This window comes from Stenella coeruleoalba, assembly GCF_951394435.1.
Source record: "Stenella coeruleoalba genome assembly, chromosome: 2".
In the NCBI taxonomy this organism is placed as follows: domain Eukaryota; kingdom Metazoa; phylum Chordata; class Mammalia; order Artiodactyla; family Delphinidae; genus Stenella; species Stenella coeruleoalba.
In genome coordinates this window covers 175,826,847-175,841,250 of record NC_137147.1, presented here as the reverse complement: position 1 = coordinate 175,841,250, position 14,404 = coordinate 175,826,847, and the positions used below count along the sequence as shown (strand labels likewise).

The 14,404-nt window shown below is 47.9% G+C and overlaps 1 protein-coding gene across 2 annotated transcripts in view; it reads left to right on the top strand.

Moving 5' to 3' along the window:
* FAM171A1 (family with sequence similarity 171 member A1) overlaps nt 1-14,404 on the top strand; it is a 125,301-nt gene that overhangs the window by 65,724 nt on the left and 45,173 nt on the right. For both annotated transcript variants that reach the window (XM_079913086.1, XM_079913087.1), the window contains exon 3: nt 8,087-8,179. In XM_079913086.1, coding sequence (XP_079769212.1) covers nt 8,087-8,179 — 93 coding nt within the window. The remainder of the gene's footprint in view (nt 1-8,086; nt 8,180-14,404) is intronic.

The following is a 14,404-nucleotide window of genomic DNA, read 5'->3' as shown; positions in this document are numbered from 1 at the left end:
CAAACATGGGCGTTTTGCCACACATCCAGCAATTTGCGGATTCTGTGACACCAGCTGGGTACTTACTAGATTACCAGTTTATTACAAGGGCTATTAAAGGAACAGCTGAATGGAAGAGACGCGTAGGGCAAGGTCTGTGGGAAGGGGTGTGGAGCTTCCATCCCCTCCAGGTGCACCACCCTCCCAGCACGTCCAAGTGTTCGCCAACCAAGAGGCTCACCAAACCCCATCCTTTTGGTTTTTTATGGAACCTTCATTATGTAGGCATGACTGATTAAATCATTGGCTACTAGTGATTTAGTCAACCTCCAGCCCTCTCTCCTTTCCTCCCTGGAGCTTGGGGAGGGGGGCGGGTGAGACCGAAAGTTCCAACCCTCTAATCACATGGTTGTTTCCCCTGGCAACCAGCCCCCATCCTTGGGTTATCTAGGGGCCTTCCAAAAATTACTATATTAACTGAAACTCCCATGGTAAGTGGCTTCTTATAAATAACAAAATATACCTTTATTGCCCTTATCACTTAGGAAATTCCAAGGGTTTTAGGAGCTGTGAGGCAGGAATGAGACCAAGAGCAAATATATATTACTTATTATAAATCACAATAGCACATTACCATTCACCACTGCAAAGCAGCCGGTCTACCACAAGGGGCTAGGATGGTCCCTGACATGGGTTCAGCTGGGGATGGAGTAGGTGGGAAGCAGCAGACGGTGCCGCTTCAGTCCCCTCACCTCAGGCTCCATCTAGTGCCTGGACCGCATTACCTGCCGGCACTATTGCTCTGAGGCTAGCGAGGGTGGGCGGGTGGGAAGAGCATGGGCTTTGGACCTGGGTTCTGGCTCTGGGTCTGTGCTTGAGCCCCTCCAGCTTTGATGACAGTCTCTGCAAAAGGGAGCTGATACCACGTAGTAGAGTGGTTCTGAGTAAAAAGTGGTTCATGCAGGCGCACTAGCTTACAGTACCTACAACATAGTAGGGGCTTGATAAACGTGTAGCATCTGACACAGTGCCTGGCAAAATGGCAACGTTAGTGCTCACCTGTGTGCCACTGGACACGCCCCATCAGGGTCCCTGCTGCCCCTGGGGCACATGGGAGCTAAGCGTGACTGTGCCCGTCTTTTCCAGCCCCAGCATCTACCCTCAGCCACAAAATTCTCCTTAAGTTCAGTTTACACTTATTGAGTAGCTGCCGTGTGCCAGGCAGTGCCCTGGTCACTGAGGATACAGGTCTAAAGACGCAGAACTCGCCCCTAGGGACTTCATCAATTAGTTATGAAGTCAGCCACAGAACCCGATGCCTCCTGATGGGATCAATGCTCTGATAGATGTAGGTGCCTACGGGGATGCTGGGGACCAGTTCACTGGCCTAGGTGAGCAAATGAAGGAAGGCTTCCTGGAGAGGCTGAGAGGGGAGCTGAGTCTTGAGGATGAATAGATATTAGCATCAGAAGGTGCTTGTATAATGATCCCGATTCCGGGACTCAGCCATGCAGACTAGGCAGGTGGACCCAGGAATCTGCGTTTTCACAAGCAACTCCTACCCGCCCCCCCAGGGTGTTTATGGATAAAAATGTTCACTATAGTTTGGAACCACTGCTTTGAGAGCTATGGAAAGTGGATTTGAAATAGGTACAACTGAGGAAATCCTTTAGCAAAACGTTAGAGAAAAGGAGATAAACCTGAGAAATATTTAGCAGGTAAAATCCAGAAAGCCTTGGAGAATGGGTGGGAGAGATGTGAGGGAAGGGACGCGTGAGAATAAATGGAAGTTGAGTCTCGGGTTTCTGGTTGCTGATGGAGTGGATGGGATAACAGACGGGCGGTGGGCTTGGGAGACCTGCCACCGTGTGGTTCCCTCGAGTTGACTTGATCGATTAATGCCGTCGGCTGAAAGAAGCCCTCTTCCTCCCTCCTGTGTGCACCCCTCTCTCCAGGCTTGGGGCTCAGGCAAAGGTGGGTGGAAGTGGGAGTGGAGGTGGGGAGATGGGGAGAAAGGGGTGCGTGTCGGGATTGTAGGTGGTGATGAATTTAGCATGGATTGGATTGGAGCTGCCTCTGGGACGCCAAGTGTGTTCGGGCTTTAGTTTGAAAAGAGTTTGGGGCTTAAGAGGTTTGGAGGTGGAGGTGGAGTTTGGGGCCATCAGCAGTTTTTAAGGGAGACTCAGAACAGTGATCTCACCCAGAGAGTGGAGGGGAGTGGGCCTGGGGCAGAACCCTGGGAAGGCCAGCACGATAAGAAAGGTGGTCCTTGTTAGGTTCTTGCTAAAGAAAATGTTTGACCTCCCCCATTTTTCATACTGAGAAATCACTGCAAACAACCCTGGGGGAAGTCTAAATGGTATCCAGACACCTCAACTCCACCTTTGCTGAGGGCGGGGGGCGGGCAGCAGCACAAAATACCACTGATTCTCACCATCACAGGAGTTACGTTCTGCAGAGTCACCGTGAACACTGGGTTCGTGAATGCTGAGCCATTGCTCCCGGGTGAAGTGCAGGGTTAGGTTCCTTAGAGCCTCTGGTCACGTTTTCATCCACTGATCAGTGCATCTCCTTGTTTGATGTGTGTTTCTATTGCAAGGTACCTGACTCAACATATATTGTTCGTTCATTAACCTTGAACTCATGGCCGACAGCACCGTAACTCATGGCTAAGGGAAGCTTGTCTAACGTGTAATAAGGCACATCCCAGCCTCCTGCAGTTAGAAACACTGGACAGCACTTTGGGCCAGCACTCAGGGGCTGTGTGAAACAGGGAAATCACCAACAAAAAGCACAAGAATGCAAACACTTGGCACTAAATTGACTGCAGGAAGGATGCTTACGGTGTGAGAGCTGAAACGAGAAGGCAGAGCGTCCGTCGCCTTGGTCGACCTCAGCTGGGAGGAGACTCAGACTTTTGGCCCCTCTGTACGTACACGTAGAAAGCATCACAAGTATCGACTTGGGGTTACAAATACCCTTTAGCAAGTAGGCACATTTGCAAATACTGAACCGACAAATAAGGACGGACTGTACTTTAATTACATTTGTTTTGACTTTGTTAACATGATCATTTGAGAAAAAGGCAACCATTTTCATAATATCCATTCTTCTTAAATGAGTAAATAATGGTAAAAAAATGTAGTTTCATTCTAAGAGTTTTGGACTAGGCTTGAAGATGCCTGGGTTCTAGGCCTGCCCGCCCCCAGCTCTGCCCACACATGGGGGCCCATCACAGCTTTCTGAGCCCAAATCTCTAGTTTCTAAAACCAAATCAGTTAGACCGAATAATTTTCAAGGACCCTCCCATGTCTTTCTTTTTCTCTGCTTGTCCTGTCAGCATAACAAGATCCTCTTAACTAGAATCTAACAGACAACGTGAACAAAACTTAGACTGATCTGATGTGAAAAACAGAGTATACTGTTGTTTTCACGTCTGTTGTTGAAGGTGCGCTTTTGGTATTCCAGGTAATTGAGCGAGGAGGAGAGAAGAATTGGGAGCCTCTTCTAAAATATTTTTAAAATTTGACACTAAAAAATAATTTCTTTACTACATGTCCGCACGTGGTTTTGTTTGCATACGCGTTCTTATGAGATTTGGGAATAGATTTCTTTTCTCAGCCTTGACAGTAGTTCCTGGAGGATGTGGGGTTTTTTTTCCCCTTGCATGGAAGGGGCTACATATTGGGCACCAGGAAACCACAGCAAAAGGAGAGTACCCTGTACCTTTGGTAGCAGGTAGAAACAAATTTAGCTATATGAAGTGACATCCATCCACTAAAGACTGTGATTCCACATCTTAATTATTTCTAGCTCTATAGCTCAGGCCTTTTGCAACAGTTCAGGGCTACTGCAGTGGCCTCTGGCCAGCTCAGTCTGACCCCTTCAAAACGCCCTTTACATTACTGACCATTAGTGTCTTAAAATGTATTTTAAATATATATTTATATTATTTTTATAATATAATAATTTCACATATTTATATATTAGATATATGTATTTATATAGGGATGTCTATTTATACATCCATATATATATGCAGGCAGACCTCATCTTATTGCACTTTGCAGATGTTGCATTTCTTGCAAATTGGAGGTTTGTGGCAACTCTACATTGAGCAAGTCCATCGGCACCATTTTCCCAAGAGCATTTGCTCATTGAGTGTTTGTGTCACATTTTGGTAATTCTCCCAGTATTTCATTATTATTATATTTGTTATGGCAATCTGTGGTTTTCGTGTTACTTTTGCAAAAAGATTACAACTCACTGAAGGCTCAGATGATGGTTAGCACTTTTTAGCAATAAAGTACTTTTAAATTAAGGTATATCTGTTGTTTTTTAGACATGATGCTATTGCACACTTAATAGACTGCAGTATAATATAAACGTGACGTCTGTATGCATTGGGAAACCAGAACATTGACGTGCCTTCCTTTATTGCGATATTCGCTTTATTGGGGTGGTCTGGAACTGAACCCGCAACGTCTCCGAGGTGTGCCTGTATATATGTCTGTCTAACTACGTTATATGTCTGCCTAAAGGCATCTGATGTCCTCAGGATCAAGTTTAGACTAAACAGAACACAGGGACCTCCTCCCCAGCCGCTTCTCCCTACGTTTCTCACGGTCTGGTCACCCTGGGCAGTTTGTTATTCTCTGAAGGAATCTGGCTTGTACCCGCTCTGTGCTTGTCTGCACTGTTGTTCCTTTACTGTTCTCTCTGCAAGCTTGTCTTCTATCCATTCATTCCCAGTGTGGTGGTTCTCTGCGCTCAGAAGTGTTCCAGCCTCCCCCAGGTAGAGTTAGATGTTCCTTTCTCTCTACTTATCAAAAAACAAGACAGCAGTCAGCATCTCCTCTCTGATGGGTAATATACCGTCTGCCTGCAGGTCTGAGACGTCTCTGCCACCTCCTGCCCAGGAAGTCCTTGCAGGGGTCTCTACCACCCACGTCTCATCATAGTCATTACAAGAAATCGTCTTTTCTCATATATGAAATAGGGTTTGCGGAAGAGTTTGCTGGAGCAGATGTCTGATGTTTGGAAGCACCAAATGCTATAGGCAAGAAGCGTTTCGAAACATCCTGTAACGGTCACACACATCTCGAGAGACCAGTCACAGGTGATTCCAGCTCAGAGTCCCCCAAGCCAGACAACACACAGGTTTGCAGGACCAAGGAAATGCCTTCAGGCTCTGTGTGAGCTCTTGAAGGGAGCAGTGTGGTCCAGGTCTGTCCCTAGAGAGGCGGGGAGGGCAAAGCCATGGTCTGGAGGTGAGCTGTTCCCTACCAGCACCAGCAGTCTGGTTCTTCTTTCCTGGCCAGTAGGTGCCCTGTGCCCTTGGGTGAAGGGATCTCTGTTTAAGAAGGTTAAGTTTCCCTGGGACGTGGTTCTGCAGGATTTACCCAAGTCAGGCTTCCTCCCTTCAGTCCTGGCTCACACACAGGACCTGATCCCCCCTCCCGCAACTTGGTATAGATTTTTCTTCCAACTTTAAACCCCCAAGGTGAATTCTTTTTTTTTCTTGCTTGATTTATTTTTGAGATATAATGCATATCACCGTCCGATTCACCATTTTAAAGTGTATAATTCACAAGGTTGTGCAACCGTCACCACTGTCTACTTCCAGAATTATTTTCTTCACCTCCAAAAAAGCCCTCGCGCCCGTTAGGATTGACTCGCTGTTTCCCATCCCCCCAGCCCCCAGCCACAGCTAATCCCTCTGTCGCCATGCATTTGCCTGTTCCACATATTGCAGATGAATGGAATCCTCCAGCGTGTTGGCCTTTTGTGTCTGGCATCTTTCACTTAGCATGGTGTTTTCCGGGTCTGTCCATGTTGCAGCATGAATCAGCACTTTATTCCTTTTTATGGGTGAACGATATTCCGTTGTGTGGATAGACCACGTTTCGTTTATCTGCCCGTCAGATGATGGCTATTGGGTTGTCTCCACTTTCTGGCTAGTATGACTGATGCTGCTGTGAACATTCATGTGCAGGTTTTTGCATGAACATATATTCTCAGTTCTCCTGGTTATATACCTGGGAGTGGAATTGCCGGGTCACATGGTGACTCTGTGTTTAGTATTTGAAGGAACTGCCGAATTGTTTTCACAGCACCAAGGTACGTCCTTATCTTTGTCTTGGCACTTGCCACGTTCTGTTTGTCCTACAGCTATGGGTTGTGCGTCCAAGTCTCCTTCTAACGTAGAACCCTTGAGGACACAGACTGCCCCCAACATTGATCTGTTCCGCACGTCTAGCTCTGGGCCTTGTACATATTGGCAGCTAAATAAATGGAATAAATGTGTAGGGAGAAGTGTCATGTCCAAGGCCAGCCGCTCACTGGTCGCCCCAACATTGTCCAGAGCCGGCTGTGCCAAGTAATTGATATTCTTAGCATTTGATGTTTCTGGTTCCTAATATTATCCTTGAAAGTTACTTTACCTCTCTAGGCCTCCCTTTCCTCCTCTTTAAGCTTAGAGACTTAGGCTGGATGGAGTCCAAGAAGCCTCTGAATTTGAGTCCACGAAGCGTAGCAGTCGAGGTCGGACTCCAGAGTTCAAATCCTGGCTCCAGTATTTACCAGCTGCGGCGTCTTGGACAAGTTAATTCCTTCTCCATAAATCTGTTTCCTTACCTGTCAAATGGGCATGTTAATAATACCTATTTCATAAAGCTGTTCTGAGAGTTAAATAAATTACCAAAATTAAAGCACCTAGAATAATGTCTGACATGTTAGTGAGGGTTCAGTAATGTTAGTGATTATTGTTATTCCATAATATGTTGATTTGTTTTTTTCTTAAAATTCATGATCTCCCCAGAAACACATAGGCTTTGTGAATTTTTTAGTTGGAAGTCCAGGTGCTTAAACAAGAATTTTAAAACATAGCACAAGTTCTGTCATCTTATTAGTTCCCAGAATAGGGAAGAAAGTTGTTTTTTTTTTTTTTTATCATGAGGCACACAGTAATCTAAGCACATATTTTTAAAGTCTTTCTTAACGTTAATACCCAGTGTTTTATATCCATGCACTGTGTACATTGTAACTTTTAATAGATTCCTAATGGGAGGAGGTTCAGATACTTTACTAACAGCTTCTAACAAATAAAAAATACATAGTTGACTATCGTAGGGCAAGCAGTTGTTCTAGGAGAGATTGCAGGACTCTTTTGGCATTTTGAAAGCCTTTTGCTAATAACACTTAAAGGAAAAACGGTTTCTTTTCTCTCTGTTTACAGTACTTCTGACACCCGATGGGTGGGTCTTTTCTCAAGCCAACCAGTTCTCCAGCTCTCTGGACACCGACTGGGTGACCTGCAATTCAATTCAGTTCTGACAGTAACTTTCCAGAGTTAGCTCAGAAGCCACAGGTTAAGGGTTCAGTCCCACAAGACCAAGTACCACTTCAGACACAAGCCCCGGGTTGTCACCTGACCAACCAGCTATAAATCAGAGGTTCTCATGAGCCCCTCCCTGGGTTCATTTACTATCGTGGCTCACAGAACTCAGGGAGACAGTTACATTCACGGGTTTATTACAAAGGATATTATAAAGGATGCAGATACACAGCCACATGAAGAGGTACAATAGGGGGAGATCCAGAAGGGTCCAAAAGGAGCTTCTGTCCCCGTGGCGTTGGGGTGTACCATCCTCCCAGCACACATACTTGTTCACCAGCTTGAAGTTCCCCAGAGCCCGTACCTTGGGGACTTTCATGGTAGCTTCATCAGTCATGGCAGGCATGATCGATCATGAGCTGTCCACCGCCTCTGTGCTCTCTGGAGGATGGCAGGTGGGACTGAACGTTCCAAGGTTCTCATCATGGCTTGACCTTTTCGGTGAGCAGCCCGCCTCCAGGAGCCCACCCGGAGTCTCCTCAACAGAACAAAAGATACTCTGATCACTCAGGAAATTACAAGGGATTTAAGAGGCAGGAACCAGAGGCAGAGACCAAATACGTATTTATTATTACGCCACCCTGCGAAACATCAATATTGCCGACTGAGTGGAAATCAGAGAATCCAAGGAAGGCAGAGTGCTTAAAAAACTGGAGTGGGCATCTTGATTTAAATGTTCGAATTCCCTCATATCCATCCTTGTTTCTGCAGTGTTTTCTTCACTGAGCCTGGGCCTGCTTCCAGAACGATCTGCTACTCTGATGGTGTATGAAGATGTTGTCCAAATAGTCTCAGGATTCCAAGGTATGTTTGATAGTTAAAAAGAGACGTGAAGGTAACTCTGGGGCCAACTCTGAAAATCTCGTGAGGGATGACTCTCGTCAGGTAGTGATGGCCGTGAATGTGTCCACAGCTGGAAGTAACAATGCCTGCGGTCCCTACGAGTGCATGACGCATTGGCATTTTGGTAAAATGTCTCTTGGCTGTGGCCTTTTTTCTTCTCGGCCCAGCCTTTAAGTGCATGAGAGGGGAGAAGGGGCTCTACCCTCTGTTCACACCACATCTCTCTCTTCTCCGAAGGCGAGAATATTCATCCTGGGGTCAGAGTCCGGACCCTGTCTGCGCCTCACTGACCATTGGGCGGGGTCTCTCTGGAAAGGTTCATAAGCATTTGAGAGTATAGAGTTTCAGGTTTTTTGGGTTTTTTTCTTTGGCCACGCCGCATGGCTTGCGGGGTCTTAGTTCCCCGAACAGGGAATCCCCCTTAGTTGCCCCCTGCAGTGGAAGCACGGATTCCTAACCACTGGACCCTCAGGGAATTCCCTAGAGTTTCAGTTTTGCAAGACAAAATGGTTCTAGAGATCTGCTGCACAACAATGTCAATATACTTCACACTAGTGCACTGTACACTTAAAGCTGGTTAAGATGGTAAATTTACTGTTATGTGTTTTTTACAATTAAAAAAAAAACTCTTCCCTTACCAAAAAAAAAAAGAAAAAACAAAAGGTTCCTAGGTGTTCGAGTGTGGCCTTTTTCTCTCCCTTGTCCCTCGTTTGTTTGTTTTTTTGCTTTTGTTTTGTTTTGTTTTTTTCCGGTACGCGGGCCTCTCACCGCTGCGGCCTCTCCTGTTGCGGAGCACAGGCTCCGGACGCTCAGGCCCAGCGGCCATGGCTCACGGGCCCAGCTGCTCCGCCGGATCCGGGGCACGAACCTGTGTCCTCTGCATCGGCAGGCGGACTCTCAACCACTGCGCCACCAGGGAAGCCCCAGTATTCCTTTCTTTTAATACCATTTTACACCAGTCATTCTCTACCTGACCACATCCAGGTGCCATTTGCAAACAAGGTGACCTGACTTACTCCTTTTTTTATCGAGTAGCTGTGGGAACGTACAAGGAGGTTCACGTGCTGTTCTTAGAAGACATATGTAAAGAGAAATAAGTAGAAACGTCTGGGAGCGTATGTGAACTCGAGTTAGGAGAGAAAAGAGGAACAGAGACACAGATTTTCATGTCATCTGCATAGTGAAAGTCCTAAGTTAGCAACTATTTTTTCTCCTCCTAAGAGAGAGCAGGGCTAGGACCGAATCCTCAGCACCCTTTCACGTTGGAACCACACTGGGGCCTACTGGCCTCGGTACCTCCAATCTCTCTTTAGTTAGCTTTGCTATTGTCGTTTCACAACTGAAAGACAGTGGAAGAAAGTGAAAGATAATTTTTCTCCTCCAGTCTTACTGAGATATAGTTGACATATACCTTTAATGACTTGAGATGTGTATATTACACAATGGTCACAACTGTAAGTCTACTTAACATCCTTCACCACACAGAGTTTTTTCTTGTGGTGAGAACTTTTAAGATCTACTCCCTTAGCAGCTGGCAGATACACACTACAGAATCGTTAACTGTAGTCACCACGCTGTACGTCACATCCCCAGGACTTACTCATTTTATAACTGGGAGTTTGTGCCCTTTGACCACCTTTATCTGCTCTCGTCACCTCCTGCCTCTGGTGACCACCAATCTGTTCTGTTTCGAGTTTGTTTGTTTGTTTTTAAGATTCCACTTATAGGTGACATCCTACAGGATTTGTCTTCTTCTGTCTGATTTATTTCACTAAGCGTGATAGCCTCCAGGTCCATCCATGTTGTCCCAAATGGCAGGATTTCCTTCTTTTTTATGGCTGAAGACAGTAAGTCCCCTACATACGAACGAGTTCCGTTCCGAGAGCACGTTCGTAAGTCCAATTTGTTCGTAAGTCCAACAGAGTTAGCCTCGGTACCCAACTAACACAACTGGCTATATAGTACTGTACTGTAATAAGTTTAGAATACTTTTCACACAAATAATACATAAAAAACACAAAAAATAAAGAAAACATTTAAAATTTTACCGTACAGTCCCTTGAAAAGCACAGTAGTACAGCACAACAGCCGGCATCCAGGGGCTGGCGTCGAGTGAGCCGGCAAGAAGAGTTACTGACTGGAGGAGGGAGAGGAGGTGGGCGACGGTAGAGCTGAAGGATCCTCAGCAACAGGAGACGGAGGGCGAGCGGCAATTTCACTCATGCCTGACGTGGATGGAACGCACATTCGCGTCTTTGAAAAGTTTGCAGCTTGAAGGTGTAGGGGACTTACTGTAACATTCCATTGCATATATATACATATACGTGTGTGTGTGTGTGTGTGTGTGTGTACACACATTTCCTGTATCTCTTCATCCATCAGTGGAAACTTCAGTTGTTTCCATGTCTTGGCTTTTGTGAATAATGCTCCTATCTTTGCCTGAATAAGTAACTTCTGACCCTGGGTGACCTCAGCCGCTCATGGCCACACCGGAACAAGTGGCTGGAGGGAACCTCACAGCTGCATCCACTGGTTACACAGACCTCAAGGTGGGCATCAGCCCTGCAGGACCGAGGCCACTTCCTAATTACTTGTTTCCTGACTCTCCGAGATGCCTATCTCGTGCCCTGTCACTCCCACACTGCCGTTTTCTCCCGCTCTGTAGCGGGTGAGCGTTCAAGCTCGTGTATCCCCCAGAAATGCTCCCCTGAGCGTCCTGTGCTCCAGCCACCGCCCTGCTTCTCTGCTGTCCTTTGGGAAGGACTTTGCTCCCTCATCTCTGCTTTCTCGCCTCTCCTTGCCTCTTCAGCACACTCCGGTCCGGGCTCCTCCCTCAGCGCTTCATCAGAGTGTCTTATGGCCCCCGTGCAACCAGACCTAAGGTCACCTCTCTTCCTCTCCCGGGATGTCCGCACAACATTCAACACAGACAGCTGGTCACTCTGTCTTGAGACTTTCTTCCTTTCGTTTCCATATCATGCCTTGCCTTTCTTTCCAGCTTCCGGTTACGTCTTCTCTGGACGCTCCCATGACTGTCCTGGGCCTCTGTTTCTTCTTCCCAATGTTCTCCCTAGAGGAGCTCATAGACCCATGGCTTTCATGCGCCCTGGGCACTGATGACTCCCAATTCCCCCTAGAGGGAGGCCCTTATTTGACGTCTTGACTTGGGCGTCTGCCAGGCATCTCAGACTCAGCAGAGACACACAGAACTCTTGATGTTTTTTACCTTCCATCTCAGTGAATGGTGTAAACGCACACCTACGCTTCCAGCCAAGACTCTAGGAATCATCCTTGATTCTTCTCCTCACATCTGGTTCTCCTGCAGACCCTCTTCTCTCCATAGGTGTTGCTGCCTCGTGAATCCAAGACACCACCATTTCCCCCAGAGAACTGTGGTGGGTTTCTCACTGGTTGCCCTGTGCCCACTCTTGCCAACCTGTAATCTAATCTTCACAAAGTTACAGCGATCAAGTCGCCTTGCTTCCATTCTTCAGTGGTCTTCCCATTGTACTTGGAATAAAATCCCAATTCCTTACACTCAGGGCTGGACAGCCCCTGGCCCTGAGCCTCTGGTGGCTGCCACCGTTACCTGGAAGGTCGCCACTGATGAGAAGGGGCAGAGATTGTATCTACACACAGAGCATCTTCCCTGCACCCCTTCCCCCTCCGACTTCCCTTTCAGCCCCACAATTCCCTTTGTCGAGCTCTTCTCCTTCACGGCCACCTTTGACGTGCCCGGCACCCTCATGGGTCATCCCTTCCCAGTCCCCCTGCCCAGGAGCGGCACTAACCTTAGCAAGGTGTTTGTGACAAGGACTCAAACTGCAGCCCACAGGGTCCATTGTTATGGCCACGCTTTACCCCGTCGTGGTGCCAGGCCTCCTCGCCGCCCCCTGCTTTGCTTCTCCCTGCCGTCTTCCAGCCCCAATGCTGAATTGTCCCCTCCAGTGGCTCCGAGGGGGTTCATGAAGGACCTCGGTGCCCGTGTCGTCTGCCCTCTGTAAGCAGAGTCACCTTCTGAACGTGCAGCAGTCCTGATGACCTACATCTCCCATGAGTCACACAGAGTTATGGCCAGCCTGGCCCTTTAGCCCGAGTAATCCCACAGTGGTTATCCCTCGGTCTGCCCACACTTGCCTTCTTTTTTTTTTTTTTTTAAAGATTGATTGATTGATTGATTTGTTTGTTTGGGTGCACTGGGTCTTAGTTGTGGCAGGTGGGCTCCTTAGTTGTGGCTTGCCAGCTCCTTAGTTGCAGCAGGTAGGCTCCTCCTTAGTTGCGGCTCCAGGACTCCTTAGTTGGGGCACGTGGGCTCCGTAGTTGCGGCAGGCAGGCTCCTTAGTTGCAGCACGCGAACTCCTAGTTGCGGCACGCATGTGGGATCTAGTTCCCTGACCAGGGATCGAACCCAGGCCCCCTGCGTTGGGAGCGTGGAGTCTTAGCCACTGTGCCGCCGGGGAAGTCCCACACCTGCCTTCTTTCTGCTGCCCACATGTTGCACATTTGCACTGCACGGCCCATGCCCTGATTCAGTCCTGGTCTCGGTCTCCACCCGGGCCACTGCAGTGGCCTCCAGCCAGTGTGCTGGTGTCCGCTCGCTGAGCTAGCGTTGGCGCTGGACTTGAGAAGATCAACCAGATGTCCCATCTCTTGTGTCTCCTCCCAACACACCTTGCACTGAGCTGCCCGAGTGATCTTCCTGGAGCAGAACCCTTTGCCCACAGAGTGAAATCCCACCTCCTTACGCAGCATGCCCCGGCCTCCCGACCTGGCCTCAACCTCCCTCCTAAGAGCTCTTCTCCTCCATGTCTTGTGTTCTAGCCTAACTGAATTTCTTTTTCTATTTTCCACCTGACATGTCCCACCCCATCTTCCCAATCTCTCTTCAAATTCTCCTTGGACATCAAGACCCACTTCAAGGCCACACCCTCCAGGAGGTCTTTTCTGTGTCTTCCCTGGAGACGAGATTCATGCCAGTGTCTTGTCCTTCACCTTCGGCTGCCAAGGGACCCCCGACTCAGAGGGGTCACCAGTCCATAGTGTGGCCAGGGGCTGGGACCCAGCTGGAGGAGAATCGCTGGAGCCATCAGTTCTTCTCTCTCTTCCTTTTGCCGGGGTGGGACTGAGAACCCAGAAGAGATGAGACTCTCAGCTGACTGTGTGGTCACGAGATGCAGTGGGTCTGTAATTACACCAGGTCATCTGCAAGCCCAGGTTTGAAGGGAACAGAAAGTATGAGTCAGAAAAGGGAGCTGGTTGGTAGCAGGCCAGAGAGAAGCAGACCGCAGACCGGGATTTGTGGAGTCATGTTAATGGTACAGCATTCAGGTGAAATCCACAAACTCCTGCCACGTGGTCCCAGAGCTGCCCTGAGCCCAGACCCAGGCCCGTGCCTTCCGCGCACCCCCCGCCCCCGGCTCCAGCCTTGGATTCCACACATCCTGTCTCCCTTATGCCCCCTCCTGTCCTTATCAGTAACCAGGAGGATGGATTAAAACAGTCCTCCAGCTGGGGGTTCTGTATCCGATGCCGCCCCTTCTGCCGTATTTGGTAGTAATATCTTACCTCCCGGACTAAAACTGAAAAACCTGAAGAACAAGGCGGGGGTCACGTTCACCTTAGCATCCCCAGGGCCTGGCCCCATGCCCGCCTTCGGATCCGTCCACAATGAGCAATTCACTGAAGGGTTGAGTAAATATTTAAAAACTGTCCAAATCCCACCTTTCTTTGCACTTCCTGTATAGATCACTCAAGCTCGGGTTAATTATTTTCTTTGTTGTGGCTGCTAAGAGGACCGTTCACATGTACACACACGCGCACAGACATACAGAGTATTTGAGTAACTCTCTCTCTCTAAGGAGCAGGAAGTACGGTCGTGTTAGAAACCCAAGGATGTAAGACATTCATGGCAGCTTTCGTTATGGTAGTTTTTGTTATGGTTAATTTATTCAGTCTAGTGTATCACTTCCCTCCTCTATGTAACCGGAAACTGAGAACCATTTATTTCTCCCTTGCCAAAAATCTCATTTACATTCCAGCTTTTTAAAATTGTCTACATTTTAATTTTTTAACTTACGCCACTTCGTGAATTTAACTATTGCTAGTTGTACTTTTCCTTGTCTCAGTAGAGTTGAGGCACGGCAGGAATAACACTGGGTGAATTTGTTTCACGTTTTCTTACCAGTT